Raw genomic sequence first — 15709 nt, 5'->3', positions numbered from 1 at the left:
CCGACCTCATAGCACGATGACGTCAATGTATTAAACAAAATCCCCGGACAGGTAGCCGGCCAACCCGCCCGCTTTCTTTCAGTTATGTTTCAGCATCCTCCATCTCCCCTGTCGTCTCATCTTCACGACCATTTCCATCCAACTACCCCTCAACCGTTCTCTAGCGATGACCAAAACCCCGGCTCTACGCAAGGCGGCACAGCGGCAGTCTCGACGCATGGCTTTCATTTCACGAATGCAGCACACATGCGGCGAGGTTCGCGTTCTCGTTCGGCCCACTTTCCCGCTCTTCGCGCTGCAGTGCCTCCCGCGAGGCCTATAACTGCTCAAGCCCGCGAGGCCTGGGGACCTCCTCCGACCCCTACACTTCGTCTCTGTACCGTGCTCGGCTTGCCTTCTCTGGCGCCCTCGTTCCTCCCACTCACGCCCACGCCCACCTCGCCGCGTGGCAATCTAGAGCTCTATCCCTACCCCATTCCACGCTAGGCATCGGTCATGTTCGACGCGTTCTCGCGCATCTTCGTCCGTCGCGGCTCGACCTCCTCCACATCCGCTCCCGCCTCCGCCTCCAGCTCAGACCGGTCCCGCGAACTCGACCCACTCGCCGGGACCCCCGTCCAGGAGGTTGTCCTCAACGACTCGGACGGCGAGGGCCCGCACTTCCCCGGTCAGCTCCCCTTGACTCCCATCTCCTACTCCCCTCCCCCCTACGCCACATACCCGTTCCGCAACCGCGAGCGCGACAACTCGCTCCGGCTCGTGCTCGACCCCGCTGCCCCCGCCGCCGCCGACGGCCCGAGCACCCCGCTCCTCACGCGCAAGCCGTCCTCCTCCTCGCGCTCGCACTTCCAGTCCGGCTCGACGGCCACGCTCCCCGGGCCGTCGCATGTGCAGTGGAAGACCCCGGTGCCGACCCCGACCCCGACGACGGCGTCGTCGAGCCACACGGGCGCGACGATCGTGCAGGGCTACTTCCACCAGTCCACGCCGACTCTCTCCCGTGTGCAGACGCAGACACAGGCCGAGGGGCAGGGCTGGGGCGACAGCCCCCAGTGGCAGACCCCGCCGTGGGTGGGGCAGCGCCGGCAGAGCGGCCAGAACAGCCCCGCGCGGTCGCTGAACAACGTCCCCACAGCGTCGTCGTCTGCGGGTCCCTCAGCGGGGCACCCCCTCGGGATCAGCAGAAGCGCGTCCTCCCCGACGCTGGCCCAGCCGCCCCCGGTCGGCGAGGTGCCTGTCGTGGTCCGCGCGGACGATCCGCCCGCTCGACCACCGTCGATTGGGCGCAGGAGCGTGCGTTCGGTGCAGCGCGGGGTGGACTCGAGCTACAACACGTCGGAGGAGTCGGACGAGAGCGACCGCGAGGCGTCGGTGCGGTACACGAGTCAGCTTGGAGGGTATCCGCACGTCTTGGGAGGCGGGCTGTTCTCGCATGGTGGAGGCAGCGGGGGCGGGAATGGGACTGGGGGCGGGATCGGGAATTGGAATGGGAGCAGTGGAAGTGGAAGTGGGACGGGGACGGGGACGCTCGCGCACAGCCTGCCGAAGCCGCTCTCGCCGATCCACGAGCAGCAGGTGCCGTTCCCGTACCACCGCAAGCTGTCGACGGACAGCGTGCCGCGGACCCCAGACTCGACACGCACCTTTGACCGGGCGAGTGAGTCTCATTCTCCTTTCGCGCACTGTGGGCCTGCGGCTGACTAGGACCTTCCCGTGGCTGGCTGCCAGCGACGGCGTCGTCCGCCGCACTCAACGCCTTTCTCCACCGCCCGCTCAAGCGTTCTATCTCCCAGACCTCGACCAGCACCCACCGCTCGACGGTGTCCGCAGTCCCGCCAGTGATCCCCCCGCTCGACCTCCGCCCTAACTTCCAGACCGCCGTCGTGGCCAACACGAGCCGCTCCGGGTCTCCCGTCGGCTCCGCCCCACACACCATCGCGCTCGCGCCGCAGCCCGTGCCGCGCAAGTCGCGCCTGCCGATCCCAACGCTGCCGACGGTCGTCGGCTCGCCGCGCACCGCGAACGTGAACATGGTCTCGGTCATCTACGAAGACTCGGGCGGGCCGAGCGCGCGCACGAGCAGCTTCATCACCGCGCCCTCGCCCGCGTCACCCAGCACGCCGACGAGCGACGTGGGCACACACCGCTTCTCGTTGGGGCGCGAGCTCGCGGCGATGTACGTCGACCCGAGCGCGATCCGCGCGAGCGACGGCACGGGGGACACCAGGGAGACCAGGGCGACGCGGGAGACGGAGGAGACGGGAGAGACGGCGATGCCAACGCGCCCGGCGGGGCTCGAGCACTATTCGCCCGACCCGGACGCGCACCTCTCCCTCTCCGCGCGCTCGCTGGACAGCGTCGGGCGCCCGACGAGCGACGTGCCCAGCCGCCGGCCGGGGAACCCGACGCCGCCGAGCACGCACTCGCGCCTGTCCGCGCCGCGCGACTCGTTCCTCCTCGCGCGCGTGCGCCCGCCGTCGCTGGCGGTGCCGGACGGGGAGTCGTTCGTCGAGCAGCGGTGGCTCGAGGTCGTCGCGCTCGGCGCGGGGAAGCGCTTCAGCATCGAGATCCCGCGGCGGCGCGTGCCCGGCGCGAAGGGAGGCGCGGTGGAGGACGGGCGCGGGTGCGCGGGGCCGTCGTACGCGTGCGTGCTGTTCTGGCTCGGGTTCGTCATGCCCTGGTGCTGGCTCGTCGGCGGGTGGCTCGTCTCCTCCTCCGTGTCCGGGGCGCCCGCGTTCGGGACGAGGAAGCACGCGAGGTCGAAATCGAGGGAGGAGGGCGCGCCGCTGCTCCCGCTCTGGCACGGGCACAAGTTCAAGCTGCCCGCGATTGCGAGGAAGGGCCGCTGGCGCGGGAGCGTGGACACGGCGAAGACCCGGGACGTGATGGAGGAGGCCGACGCGGACGCGGACGCGCAGAGCCGGACGGTGGTCGGGACGGAGGCGGGGCACACGACGCTCCGCGCGAGCAAGGACTCCAAGGCGACGCTGCTCGTGCCGTCTGCCGCGCCTCCCGCGTCCACACACGAGTCCAGGCCAGAACCCGAACCCACGAAGAAGACGGCGACGGCGGGGACCCACGAGCACACCGCGGGACATTCGGTGAACGGCAAGTCACTCTACCCGCTCTTCGCGCCGTCGCTCGAGTCGCTGGTGCCGCCCGCGGCGGTGAAGAGCGACGAGTCGTCGGTGCGGCTGCAGAAGTGCGTGCCGCGCGCGCGGAGGGCGCACAGGGACCCGTGGGTGCGCCGCTGCCGAATCGCGGCGGCGTGCAGCGGGGTTCTGGTTTTCGTCGCGTTCGTCGTGGCGATGGTGTTCGTCGCGGGCGTGCGGCCTTGACCTGGCGGAGCGGTCTAGTCGGCGCGCTGTTGTTGTCTGTTGCAACCTTTGCCCCCGATCCGAGTTACCACTTGCAGCTTAAGTTATCCCTTTTCCCTTGGACATGTTCGCGTCGGACAGGCCGTGCCAGGGGACTCCTTTCCATATGACGACACATCACTGTACACTACCGCATACATGTCCTTTCACAACTGCGCATTCTGAGTCTTCGTGTGCTTTTTGCATATGAACTCGTGTATCGGATATATCCTTAGCTATCGCCCGTTCACATCATCAATCAGCACGCTTCCTTTGCACATTGGACTCGAACACTCACCAAACCGCTCCGGGGCTTGAAACCAGCTTTCGGGGTTATGCATGATTAGAAACACTCCGCCATAATATAAACCACGTAATGTCAGCCTCTCGGTAGACATGTCATGGGCTTGGCTTACCGCATTCACGTGCATGCGCCGTTCATTCCATTCAGCATTCGATATGACTTTATCGTATTACTCTACATTCTGCATTACTCGTTCTCGCCGCGCCCATGACAGTGTCCATATTCTAGGGCCTTATCGCTCCTGTGTACTGTGGTACTTAGGCCCCGCCTCCGCATTGTCTTATGAGAGCGAGCTCCTTTTCTCGGTTTCGTCCTTCCCTCCACATGCGACCGTCACACACAGCTTACGTACACTCCACAACACCCACGCAGCTTCTTCAACATGTAGGTGAGCTTGTCGTATTGTGCTTCGGGATTTATCGCTGACGAGCCTTAAGCCCCCAGGCAATGAGACAACCTCCGATCAGCCGACCGTCGACGCTCGACCGGAAGTAGCTCCTGCCGCTACGCCCCCTCTCGGTGACTTCTGCGCTCCCGGCCGTCCGCCAATCTCGCCTAAGCGCGAGCTATGGGCGTACGGCTTCAAATTCGACGTTGCCGAAGTTCAGAAGAGGTTGGGGCAGACTCACCCCAAAGTCATTGGGTTCAGGCCGACTAGCTTCGCACTCAAGTTTCCCGAATGGGTCCAGCAGCTCGTCGGCACGAATGGCAGGAAGAAGGAGATTTGCTTGATGGTGGCCAAGAACCGCACCAACATGACCCCATCGTTCGTCGTATCTCTTTTCCACTACACGGCCAGGGCTATGTCGGATCTACCGTTGGAGGTGGAGGTGGAGTGCGTCGCGGAACTGATGGGTTGCAAGCCCGAGTGGTGGAGGGTCGTGACATGGGACGTCTGAAAGAGAGTGCTCGAGATACGTTACATACCCTATACTCAGTTGAGCACTCCCATCTGAGCCCTGTGTATTGTAACTGTGTGCCCTCTCAGACCTCTCTTTCCGATTCATGTCTCTTCACGCCATAACACGGCGACTCCGTGCGAGGAGCTCTTCAAATCTAAGTTCAACATGGCGATGCACGTCCGGACATTGTCGCTATTATGTTCTGCAGTCCATGAAGGCGTGCAGGCACGCCGCCCGCCGTCGCACACCACCGAACACGTAGCCCGGCGGAATACGCCTGCAAATAGTCCTGATGCTCGTATGTCTGTTTAATGGTTTTCTGAACCACGATATCGGTCACTTTCCGGTTGCCTCGTCTACACTCAGTCAATCGCATTCCTCGCATTCCGTCCGTTGTACGATTCGAGCTCCCCGCGGCATACCCGGTCTGCAGAGTCAAGTGACCCTGAGCCTCTACTAGACCTTGGAGGTTCTTGCGTACATACCGATTGACGCAGTTCCATAGAGGCTTGCGACTTCGCGCGAGGCCGTCGAGCTCCCCATACCACTGTTTCCGTTTGGCCTCGGTGCTCCCGGCCTCAGCGGCCTCACGAACCCGCTCTTTATCCGCTCCTCGCTTGGAAACGTTCGGAACGGCGGCCGCGGGTAAGTCTGGAGTGGTACGAGGATACGCTGCTGGAACCAGATGCGTCGACAAAACGAACGATAGATCGAGTATTGGGGAGACGGGAGTCCTGGCTTCGGCCAATCCGGCGGTGCCTCGAGTAGAAGGAGCGGCCGAAGGTGGCAGCTAGGAAGGCTAAACGAAGGAAAGGGTCTAGCGTCGGCGAGTCGGACATCTTGCACTTGAACGGGTCAGCGGCGGATGCGTGGGTGCCAGAAATGGATGGTTGGTAAGTATGTACCGCGGGGTATTGGATGCAAGCGATGAGAAGAGGCGCGCGGACGTAAACCTAGGTGCCGTGTCTGTGCTAGGCGTAGCTAATAGGTACGCATGATTGTAGGAGGCTCGAGGCGATCGATTCCATGCAATCCGCACCTCGATTGACCAGGCATGATGGTCAGAAGTGTTCTCACAAGTGTTTGAGCCGCTGGGGGGGGGGGGGGGGGGTACTGACTAGGATCCGAAGCGGCGGGATACCGCACTTGACGCGGCGAGAGACTCCTCGCTTTAGGTGGACACTGGCCAACGTTGGAAGCAAAGTCAGCGTCTTCTCCCAGCGTTCCTTCCTAGAACTTGCTACGGTATAGCGGCGGTTGAGGGGTCTGATGATGCCATTGGGAGAGTGCCCGCTCCAATGACCCGAGGCTTCGGTCATGCAGCACTCCACCATACATATGTCCTCGTTAAGTCTTGTTCCATTTCAGCCAAATAACTCTAGTCTAGATGATACTAGTACCAAGGGCATCACAGCCGGGCTTTCTGGCTCCCGTCTCGTCTCATAAGAAGGCCATGAAGCTCTGCGGCTGACCACGAACAAGCAGTTAGCACGCAAAACGGCGCATTCATGAGCAGTTACACGCACCCAGCTCGCCCGGTTTCTCCTGCGGGATAAGGTGCCCCGACGACAGGATCCTGATGTGCGACGTGTTCTCCGTCCGTCGCCACACGGCGCGTCGACGCTGTTCGGCAGCCCTGTCACCACACACCGTTATCTCTCTTCCCCTCCATTCGCGCAAGGAAGACGAGCTGCGACTTACTGTGGTTCTAGTTTCCCAGCGATGACGAAGCGGGTTTCAATCCGCGGGTCTAACTGCGGGAGAAGTTCAAACGTCTCGCATGCGGTAAATCGCTCCGCGAAGTTCGCCGCCTCCAACCCTCCTGGCATCTTCAGACGAACTTGTCCATCGGGGGCGTCGTACAGCGCACACTCGACATACACGTCGAGCGCAGCGGGGTCCCAAGCCTGGAAGAAGGGCACAGCAGCGAACTGCCTGTGCGCTTCTTCGCTGTATGCAGAATGTATCAACACCGAGTACGGGCGGGACGGAGACCCGAAGGAACGTTGCTCACGCACCGTGATGACCATCCGTCCCGTCGCGCCACAGCTCCAAGGACTAGATCAGCAATCCCCTCGCTGGACATCCTCGGTCCCATGCTCGAGAGGATCGGGTCTACTAGGAGGAGTGTCTTGAACAAAGCCGGTTCTGCCAACGCTGCACGGACGCTTTGCGAGTGAAGGACTGAGTGAGAATACGGGTGGTGAAATGGTTCGAGGAAAACCCGTACACGGAGCATCCACCAAACGAGTGACCCATGAACACCAAACGGCGTTCCAAGATCCCGTGCTCCCTGCGGGCATGGGCCACCGTTGCATCCAGTCTCAACAGGTGGGTGGGAAGGGTTCCCGCGTCGGGAACGGCAGGGAGGTAGTACTTGAGGAAGTGGAGAATGTCTCGACTGTTGTCTTTCCAATTGACTGGTTCAAGCACCGTTGAAAATTAGACGCGTGCGCTCCAGGAAAGCGAGCACTCACATATACCGCCCAGTGCGGGCTCGTTGATGAGGCACGAGTCTCCATGATTCGCCGCTTCGAAGGACCATATCTCGTCTACCGCATACTTGGCGATAGACGAATACCGAGAGACAAGGTGGAGCAGGGCGGGCTCCCATAACTACTACATGTGTCAGCATCTTCTAGAGTTCACGCAGTCGATACTGCAGAAAAGGAGGGACGCCCCGCGAGCACGCACCTCCTTCGAAAACCCATTCGCGTGCGCACAGAAGAGCGTGACCCCGTTCGCCTCCTTCAGCCCCTTCCTCACGTACCTGTTCACGCAGCTCCACATTGGCCGCTCGTTCCTCGGGAGCGCGTCCAGCTCTCCCTTCCAATGCTCCTCCGTCGTCTGCATGAGCGTCGTCGTTGTCTTGCGGACCGCGGCACGGAAAGCGTCCTTGTCCGGGGTCCATGTGGGCAGCTCCAGGAGCGGGACTTCAGGCGTCGTTCGTGGCCATGCGGCGGGCACCAGGTGCGTTGAGAGCGCGAAGGTCGCGTCTAGAAGCGATTTGCGCGGGGGCGACGGCAAGACGGGTGGGTATATGCATAGTGGTGGTGGTCTGAGAGGAAGGAGCGGCTGCGGGCGGCTGGAGGGAAGCTCGTACAGGTCGGGCGGCGTGAAGGTCGTTGAGTTGGGGTCGATGGGAGCCATGGTGGTGGGTGCGGGGATCAGTGGGGGGGCTGCGGTGCGCTCTCGTTGAGTTGTACTGCGACCTCAATCCCAGGACGCCGTTCCATTCGCCGCATCCCCGGGGCCCGTTCCTCCCTGCCGGCAAATAAACATGCCCAAGGGCGCGTTCCGGGTAGTTCTTGCCGGTCGTCCGGGGGGGTGGTCTGAGTCTTTAGACATGGTGGCTGATCGCTAAATGGGCGGATCACGCGCGATGGAGAGTACCAAACCAGGGCCCCCCCACGATTCACGAGGCATAACTTTTTCACTGAGCAACCAGTGCTGCTTTCTCAACAAGTATACATTCGCAACACACGCGCGAGATACAGGACGGGGTATCCAACAGGATACCAGGATGGTACAACATCTACAAATACTTCTCGCGTCGTTCCGGATTAACCCCGTAGAAGCTCTATGCCTGCTTGCGCTGCAGGTTCTTGGGCAGCTCCTTGACCCACGGCAAGAAGTCTCGGCCTTGCATGTAAGGTTGAAGCACTTCAGGGATTCGGAGGCCCTGCCAGATTGTCGGCATCCTCACGTCAGGTCATTCAAGTGAGTACACGCACCTCTGGTGTTTGATAGTTCTCAACCAGGCAGCACAGTGCACGCTCAGTTGCACAGAGCGTGCCGTTCAGCATATGGACGTAGAGTTTGCGAGCCTGATCCTTGGTCTTCAACCCACAACGGACCTCAAGCCTTCGGCTCTCTGTACATCATCGTCAACACAGTGCACTAAAGCGACCATGGAGAACACATACGGTAATCCGTGCAGTTCGAACACGACACAAGTTCCTTGTATGCACCCTGGAACGGGAACCACGCCTCGAGGTCGAACTTTTGGGACGCCGCCAGGTTGAGCGCGCCGGAGACGATAGCGACGACCCGGTAGGGGATCCCGAGGCTCTGGTAGAACGCTTCCGAGTTGGCGATCATCGTCTCGAACATCTCCCAGCTCTTCTCGGGCTCGGTGATGCAGAACTGCTCGACCTTCTCGAACTGGTGCACGCGGAAGATGCCCCACATGTCGCGTCCGGCGGAGCCCGCCTCCTTGCGGAAGCACGTCGAGTAGCCCACATACTGAATAGGAAGTTGCGTTTCCGGCGACTCGAACCATTCGTCCGAATGGTAGGCGGAGATCGGTTGCTCCGAGGTCGCGATCAGATACTTCTCGTCGTCCGCTGCGATGACCTTGTACAGTTCTTCGTCGAATTGGTCCAGCTGCGCGGTCTTGGCCATCACGTCCTTGTTCATCATGAACGGCGGCTGGATCTTCTTGTACCCACGTTTGCGTAGGAAGTCAAGGCCATACGAGATGAGCGCCTGGTTGAGGTCGACGCCGTCGTTGGTGAGGAAGTAACCGCGGTGGCCAGTGATCTTGGATCCTCGCTCGAGGTCCATCGCGTCCAAACGGAGGAGCACTTCGTGGTGGGGCATAATGTCTGTCCGCTTTTCGACTTCCTTCTGCTCTGGATGCCATTTCCGAAGTGTTGCGTTGTCGTCCTACTCGTCGATGAGCAGGGGATCCGCATACAAGAGTGTAACGGGACGCACCTCCGTCAAGCTGACCGGCACGTCCTTTCCAACGATGTTCCCCACCGTGGAAGCCCTCTGCCTCATGGTCGCTTCCAACTCTTTCGCCTCAGCACGCTTAGCCGCGACCTGAGCGTCAAGATCCTTCTTCTTCGCGACTAACTCGTCCGCATTTTCTTTGGCCTGTCGACGCGTCAATGCGACGATTCTACTACCAGTCCTAGACAGCACACACCTTTTTCTTCGCAGTGACCTCTTTCTGTACTGTATTCGACTGCTTCGCAAGATTGTTGGCGTCGAAGTCGACTGTGTATCGCAAGGGGGGGAGCCTTGAGGTGTGGTCTCGTGACGAATAGCATGCTCGGCCTTACGTTTGACCCAGTCCGCGTACATCTGGATGATCTCGTCCACGAGCTCAACCGAAAGGCCGCGCTTCTTCTGTGACTCGCGGATTTCTGCGGCGTTTCCGCCCTTGTTGTCGATGAAGTGCAGCACGTCCAAAGTCATGTTGGTAGAGAGTGGCCGGATAGAAGCGACGTTGTATGCGCGCGTCCAATTCTAGGCTGGAGCAAGGATGGGATCGAGAGCGGGAGGTGGAGTCAGAGCACGAGCAGAGTTATGCGGGCAAGCAGCGAGGCGATGAGCTGTGAAGAAGCGGATTCTGTCTCGTTGTTCCGCTTGAATCGATTCCTCCGGAGTCATCGATCCAATAAAATCTAATCTAATCTCAGGGTGGAGTCAGCGGCGGAGTTATATTCAATTCAGAGTCCGAAGCCGGTCTCCCGCTGCTCCGTCGCCACGTACTCAGTCCGCGTCGCTATCCTCGACGTCCTCTGTTCCCCTGCCCCCGCCAAGCTTGTTCCCCAGAGCGACCCCGGAAAGTCTTGTGCTTGGTTGCTGGCAGATGATCTTGCGACCCTAGTGACCACGAATGTGGGATGTCTTCAATTGGCCCCTCTCCCTGCTCGTCGTCTGCCCCACGGCGGGGCGTCCAAGGCAAGCATTGACGTTACCCACATCTCATGCGTATTAGTTGGGCGGGTGAAGATGTATCAGGATAGGAGGGTGCGATCATAGGCGTTAGTTGGACCATGCGGATTCAGGTGACGGCGTTAGGCAAATTTGCGGACGAGGCGGTATTGGGTGGGAGAGCGATGGAGGTTGAGAGGAGTGGCCGGCGCGGAGTGAGCGACTGTTAGTGGGGAGAAAAAATGTCGACCACAACTGCTGTGCGTATCCCACATGAATGAGTGAATTAGTGCATGCACCGGCCAAGTGAGAGGGCGAGGAACAAAGCGAGCGCAGAACTTCGCCGAAGATGTCGAACATCGGCGCGAAGTCTGAGAGGGCGATGCCGCTTGACCCACGACCACCACCTCTGCCACGCCCTCCCTTTCTCCCCACCCTTACTCGCCTTCCTCCACCCGCCCTCGCACCTCGCTGTGCTCTGCGATGTCGGGGAAGGCTCCGCCGCGCGCCCCGCGAGCACTGCTGAACTCGATACACGGCTCCGCTGCTCAGGCTGCCTCCTCATCCACCCCTACCGCGCCCGCCGCGTCTCGCATAGGAGCGACTCCCCCCACTGGCCCTCGCTCTCTCCTCAATGGACATGGTGGAATACGCGGGAGGGGCGGGAGGCCGTACGTCAATGGCCATGCTGGCGGGCCCAACGGTCATGCGCCGTCGCCGCCGGCAGGGCCGTCACTCAAGGGCAAGCAAGTCGATGTTCCATGGTCACAGTCTGGTCCATCGAGCAATGTAGGTGTTCATGTCCGTTGCTCTAGGTGGAAGGACAACACTGAATGCCGGCTTGTACAGCACCAGCAGGGGCAAACGAACGGCGCAGGCCCCAGCAGAACCGCGACAACACCGACAGAGCCGACAGTTCTCAACGCGAAGCACGCCGCGATCTCGTTCAAGCTCAAACCTAGTTTGTCGTCGTCTTCATCCCGCACGGTGAACGGCGAGACGTTACATGCCCCTTCGTCGCCACGATTACGGGCGTTTGCGCTTCCACCATCGTCCTCGGCGCCCCCGCCGCCACCCTCAGAACCCCCGCCGCCTCCGCCGCCTCCAACATCTGAACCTCCCCCACCACCACCTCCCTCCGATGAACCTCCGCCCCCGCCCCCTCCATCCAATGAACCCCCACCTCCGCCTCCACCATCGTCCGCCCCTCCACCCCCACCAGACGAACCTCCCCCGCCACCGCCACCATCAGGTGCTGCCCCCCCGCTACCTCCACCTCAACATTTTCCATCATCGTTTGCTCCGTCGCTTTTGCCTTTCCATACGGCTACTCCGCCGCCATACCCGCCTGCTCCCTCTTTCGCCCCTCCACCACCATCTTCTCCCCCTCCACCTCCTCCCGATGCCCCGCCTCCCATTCCGTCCACTTCGGCCGTCAGGTTGCCTCCAACAGGCCCCCGCAGAGATCCCTTAACTGGTGTATATTCTGCGCAACCAGTCTTCAACTACGCGGCGCAAACCGTCACTGCTCCCCGCCCAGAGAGTGTGCCAAGCCGACCCCCATCACCACCATGCCCACCCCCACCACGGCCACCCTCCCCCGTGTTATATTCTCTCCCGCCACCGCCACCCTGGCCTCCTGCTCCCGAAGAGTTTGCGCCTGGAAAGAACTGGAAGGTGCTGTTCGACTATGGGATCGACAAGGATCGAGATGGCCAGTACCGGGCGCTTGCGGAGAAGCTACGCGAGAAGGGGCTGGACCAGGGCGAGGAGGCGCGGGTGAAGGGCAAGGGAAAGGGGAAGGAGATCATCCTTCGGTACAACGGAGAGATTATTGATGGGGAGCACGAGGCGGTCGTGCGAGACCCACGCAAGGAGGCAAAGCTGAAGAGGTTGCCATCGTTACGTCCTCCGAGGACGGAGCTCGTCCGGACGCGGTACGAGGTGAGTGTTGTCTGCGGTACGGATTGCGTTTGAGATTCGGCGCTCACTCCAGCCCAAAGTTCGATGCGAACTCGGTCGGGCCCCCGCCCGCGATGGCTGTCCTTGTGCTGGGAATCTCGCCCCTGATGCCGAATACACACCTTCGACGACACTTTGGCGCCCACGGGAACATCCTCTCGTTCGAGCCCCAGATCGACAAGTCCAGCGGAGGAGCCCTGGGCATCGTCCTCATCAGGTATTCGTCACATGAAGAGGCGAAGGCGTGCGTGGCAAAGGAGCATGGCAAGAAGCTAGCACTCACGGTCCCCGGTGTCAGCGAGGGCGAGGTCCTCAGGGCCGTTCTGGATGGCGAAGGAAAGCTGCTGAAGGCGGTTATGGCGGAGCTCGACGACCGGCGGCGACAGGAGCGAGAGAAGCGGAAACGAGAGAAAGAGGAGAAGGAGAAAGCGAGCTCTGCGCACCTCCGACACACCCCCGCCTCGAGTGCCAGTCAGACGCCCGTGCAACAGAGCAGCAGCATGGCTAACAACCCGTGGCGCACCACGCTGCGAGACGGCGGCCCGCACAAAAATCCGCACCTCTTCCGCCAACATCAGCAACAGCAGCAGCACCAACACCCGCACTCACATCACCAGCACCAGCACCAGCAGGCTCACACTCCCCACCATCCATCACACGATGCCCAGCCTCATCCGCCGCGGCCACTCCCACCGAGTCTCCCCATGCGCCCGCAGCTGACACCGATGTCTGTGTCGCATTCACCCAACCCGGCCGTCCCGGACAAGAACAGCCCCCTCCCCAACAATATCCCCACCGGTCCACGCCATGGCCCCTCCAACCGCGGGATGCGTGGACGTGGCGGCGCGCGGGGGCGTGGAATGGCGCACATGCGCGCGGTCCCGACCATGCGCCCCCCAGTTCGCCTGTTTCCCAACGGAAGCTCTGGTATGCCCGTCCTTCCTGCTGGTTTCGTAGGCACGCCTGCGCCTGCACCCGCGCCAGTACAAATGCCTCAGTCCCGCTCTCCGTCACCAGTCGGACGGCGCCCCGGTCAATGGGGGCGTGCGGCCGCTGTGACGGCGAAGAAGGGCGACTACGAAGCGGTCAAGGCGGCGCTCGCGAAGAACGGATTTGAGCACATCGCCATCGACGGACAAGTGGGTGGAGTGGACGAGACAGATGTGAGGGTGTATTTGATGGGCTTCCCAGTTGACCAGGTGCGTCGCTACTGTTGTTTTTTGCCATCGGAGCGTGCTGATAAGGGTTTTTGTCCCCTTATGGCCAGATTCTTCGCGACCGCCACAGCTGGTATGCTACATTTACGTCGGCAGACATCGCCCGTCGTGCTGCGATGTTTCTTTCTGCTACCGGCCGGACGCTTGCCCACCACCGCGTCACCGTCACCGTCCGCACGCCTCCGACACACATCCCACTCGCCTACAAAACGTCGTTCACAAACGCCGAGCTGCTGGAGGAGGCAGAGAAAATGATCTTCAAAGAGCTCCGCGGCTTCCTCGAGAAGGATATTACCGAACGCATCGTGGCGTCGCGCATTCGCCAAGTCGTTCTCGACGAACGCGCGAAGAAGGGTGTCGCTCCTCCGCCTGAGGTACCAGCGATCGAACCCCACGAAGGGGTCGACCCCAAGTACCTGGACCGCGCGGGATTGCGCGGGCTTTCGTTTCGCCCTAAGAAGCGGCCGCGCGAAGAGGTGGTCGAGATTCCTGCGGTCGTCGTCACGAAGCAGGAGGACGAGGAGGACGTCGTAGTGCGCCCGAAGAAGAAGCCCAAGAAGGCCCCGAAGAAGGTCGTTGTCGAGGAGAGGCTCATCGAGTCGGAAGACGAGGAGCCCGCCGTCGTGCCCACCGTCCCCGTTCCGCATCGCAAACGCGTGATGTCGGAGGCGAGCGACATCGAGGTCCCGATGCCGACGAAGAAGAAGTCGAAGGGTGGGGTGGTCACGGAGGATGGGGTCACGCAGGTCGTGCGGAAGAAGAAGTCGAAGAAGGTACGCGAGCCCGCGTTCGAGGCGGAGGTCGTCCATGAAGTCATCCCCGAGCCGCTCAAGCCCCCGTCGGTCGCCCAAGTCACGTTCGACTACAGCCCATCCCCCGCACGCTCCCCCGTCCTACCGTTCGCGACATTCACGGATGCGCAGAAGATCGATCCGATCACGGCTGGCATTTGCGAGGATGAGGAGGACATGTACTTCGCCAAGCTCGCGCTCGAGCGCATGCTCTTCGGCAAGTCTGCAGATACTCCAGAACCCGAGCCAGAACCCGACGCGGAGACCGGTGTCGTCGCACGGAAACACGTCACGGGCTCCGCGCGCTCGGAGGGGTACTACAAGATCTCGCACGCGGAGAAGGCGGCATACGTCGCGCAGTACGCGCTACGTGGGATGACCACCTCGACTGCTGCCGAGACCGAGCACTCGTCACTGCCGCCGAAGCAGACGGTGGGCTCATCGCGCGCGAACCGGGCGAACGCGCGCCGGCGTGCGCAGGGCCTCGAGGAGATGAACCTCCTTCAACGCGCGATGGCGCTCTCGAAGGGCGAGGCCACTGCTCCCGATGCGGTCAAGTACAACCAGCTCCAGGCGCGCAAGAAGCAGCTGCGCTTCGCGCGCTCGCCGATCCACGACTGGGGCCTGTACGCGATGGAGAAGATCAACCGTGGGGACCTGGTGATCGAGTACGTGGGCGAGGTCATCCGGGCGCAGGTCGCAGACAAGCGCGAGAAGGCGTACGAGCGGCAGGGGATCGGCAGCAGTTACCTCTTCCGTATCGACGAAGAGCTCGTCGTGGATGCCACGAAGACGGGTAACCTGGGGCGGCTCATCAACCACTCGTGCGACCCGAACTGCACGGCGAAGATTATTACGATCAGCGGGGAGAAGAAGATCGTCATTTACGCCAAGCAAGACATCGAACTCGGTGACGAGATCACTTATGGTGAGCCGATTGTCTCCTGTATCGACGGAACTCCAGTGACTCACTCATTCGTTTGCAGACTACCACTTCCCCATCGAGCAGGACAAGATTCCTTGTCTCTGCGGGTCTGCCAAGTGCCGTGGGACTCTCAATTAGGACAGCTTCTCACCGTTGCCTGCGTACTTCGCTGTTGATCGCCCGTCCGTGCCCACTACTAGTACTGTTGCTCCTAGTCGACCTGCGCCTTGTTTGTGCTCTCGTGTTCCGCCGTCGTCACGCCCTCTCTCGCCTTCTCATCGCTGTCGTTGGTCGCTCAAGTCCCGTCGCACTCTACCTTCCTCTTTAGTCCGCTTCTGGCCTTCACATCGCCGCACACTGCCCGCTCGCTACACGACACGATATGTATCTTATACTGTACCACTGTTCTAGTACGAACCTCCCCACGGCCTGGCACGGAGTAATGCATACGCTGGATGGCCGGCGCGCTCGACGCGCTGCGCACTAGATTGGTTCAACGGAGTCGTGTTGGATGTGTCACGAAGAACTGCAGTGCTCGTCTCCGGTGCGGAATACTCTCGCCCGCTCCCAAGTTCGCTGCGTATC

General features: G+C 61.5%; 4 protein-coding genes across 4 annotated transcripts; 2 read left to right on the top strand and 2 right to left on the bottom strand.

The window, feature by feature from the left end:
* Positions 1 to 495: 495 nt before the first annotated feature.
* BXZ73DRAFT_78404 (uncharacterized protein) lies at positions 496 to 3338 on the top strand (the record flags this gene model as incomplete). Its single annotated transcript, XM_048022875.1, has 2 exons — positions 496 to 1657; positions 1705 to 3338. 2 exons carry the CDS (start codon positions 496 to 498, stop codon positions 3336 to 3338), a joined length of 2796 nt encoding a protein of 931 aa, XP_047876752.1.
* Positions 3339 to 5970: 2632 nt separating this feature from the next.
* Positions 5971 to 7712, bottom strand: BXZ73DRAFT_90642 (alpha/beta-hydrolase; the record flags this gene model as incomplete). The annotated part of the gene is made up of 7 exons (XM_048025705.1): positions 5971 to 6029; positions 6089 to 6198; positions 6264 to 6512; positions 6581 to 6730; positions 6793 to 6982; positions 7040 to 7178; positions 7257 to 7712. The coding sequence occupies 7 exons, from the start codon at positions 7710 to 7712 to the stop codon at positions 5971 to 5973; spliced, it is 1353 nt and encodes a 450-aa protein (XP_047876751.1).
* Positions 7713 to 8142: 430 nt separating this feature from the next.
* BXZ73DRAFT_48700 (serine-tRNA ligase) lies at positions 8143 to 9767 on the bottom strand (the record flags this gene model as incomplete). Its single annotated transcript, XM_048020104.1, has 6 exons — positions 8143 to 8244; positions 8297 to 8436; positions 8489 to 9230; positions 9282 to 9443; positions 9496 to 9566; positions 9632 to 9767. The coding sequence occupies 6 exons, from the start codon at positions 9765 to 9767 to the stop codon at positions 8143 to 8145; spliced, it is 1353 nt and encodes a 450-aa protein (XP_047876750.1).
* Positions 9768 to 10863: 1096 nt separating this feature from the next.
* BXZ73DRAFT_102452 (uncharacterized protein) lies at positions 10864 to 15262 on the top strand (the record flags this gene model as incomplete). The annotated part of the gene is made up of 6 exons (XM_048015238.1): positions 10864 to 10900; positions 10957 to 11018; positions 11079 to 12173; positions 12233 to 13390; positions 13459 to 15127; positions 15186 to 15262. The coding sequence occupies 6 exons, from the start codon at positions 10864 to 10866 to the stop codon at positions 15260 to 15262; spliced, it is 4098 nt and encodes a 1365-aa protein (XP_047876749.1).
* Between the last annotated feature and the right edge of the window lie 447 nt (positions 15263 to 15709).

Source organism: Epithele typhae (assembly GCF_022376455.1).
Source record: "Epithele typhae strain CBS 203.58 chromosome Unknown BXZ73scaffold_32, whole genome shotgun sequence".
NCBI classification, from domain to species: domain Eukaryota; kingdom Fungi; phylum Basidiomycota; class Agaricomycetes; order Polyporales; family Epitheliaceae; genus Epithele; species Epithele typhae.
This window is presented reverse-complemented; position numbering and strand designations above follow the sequence as displayed.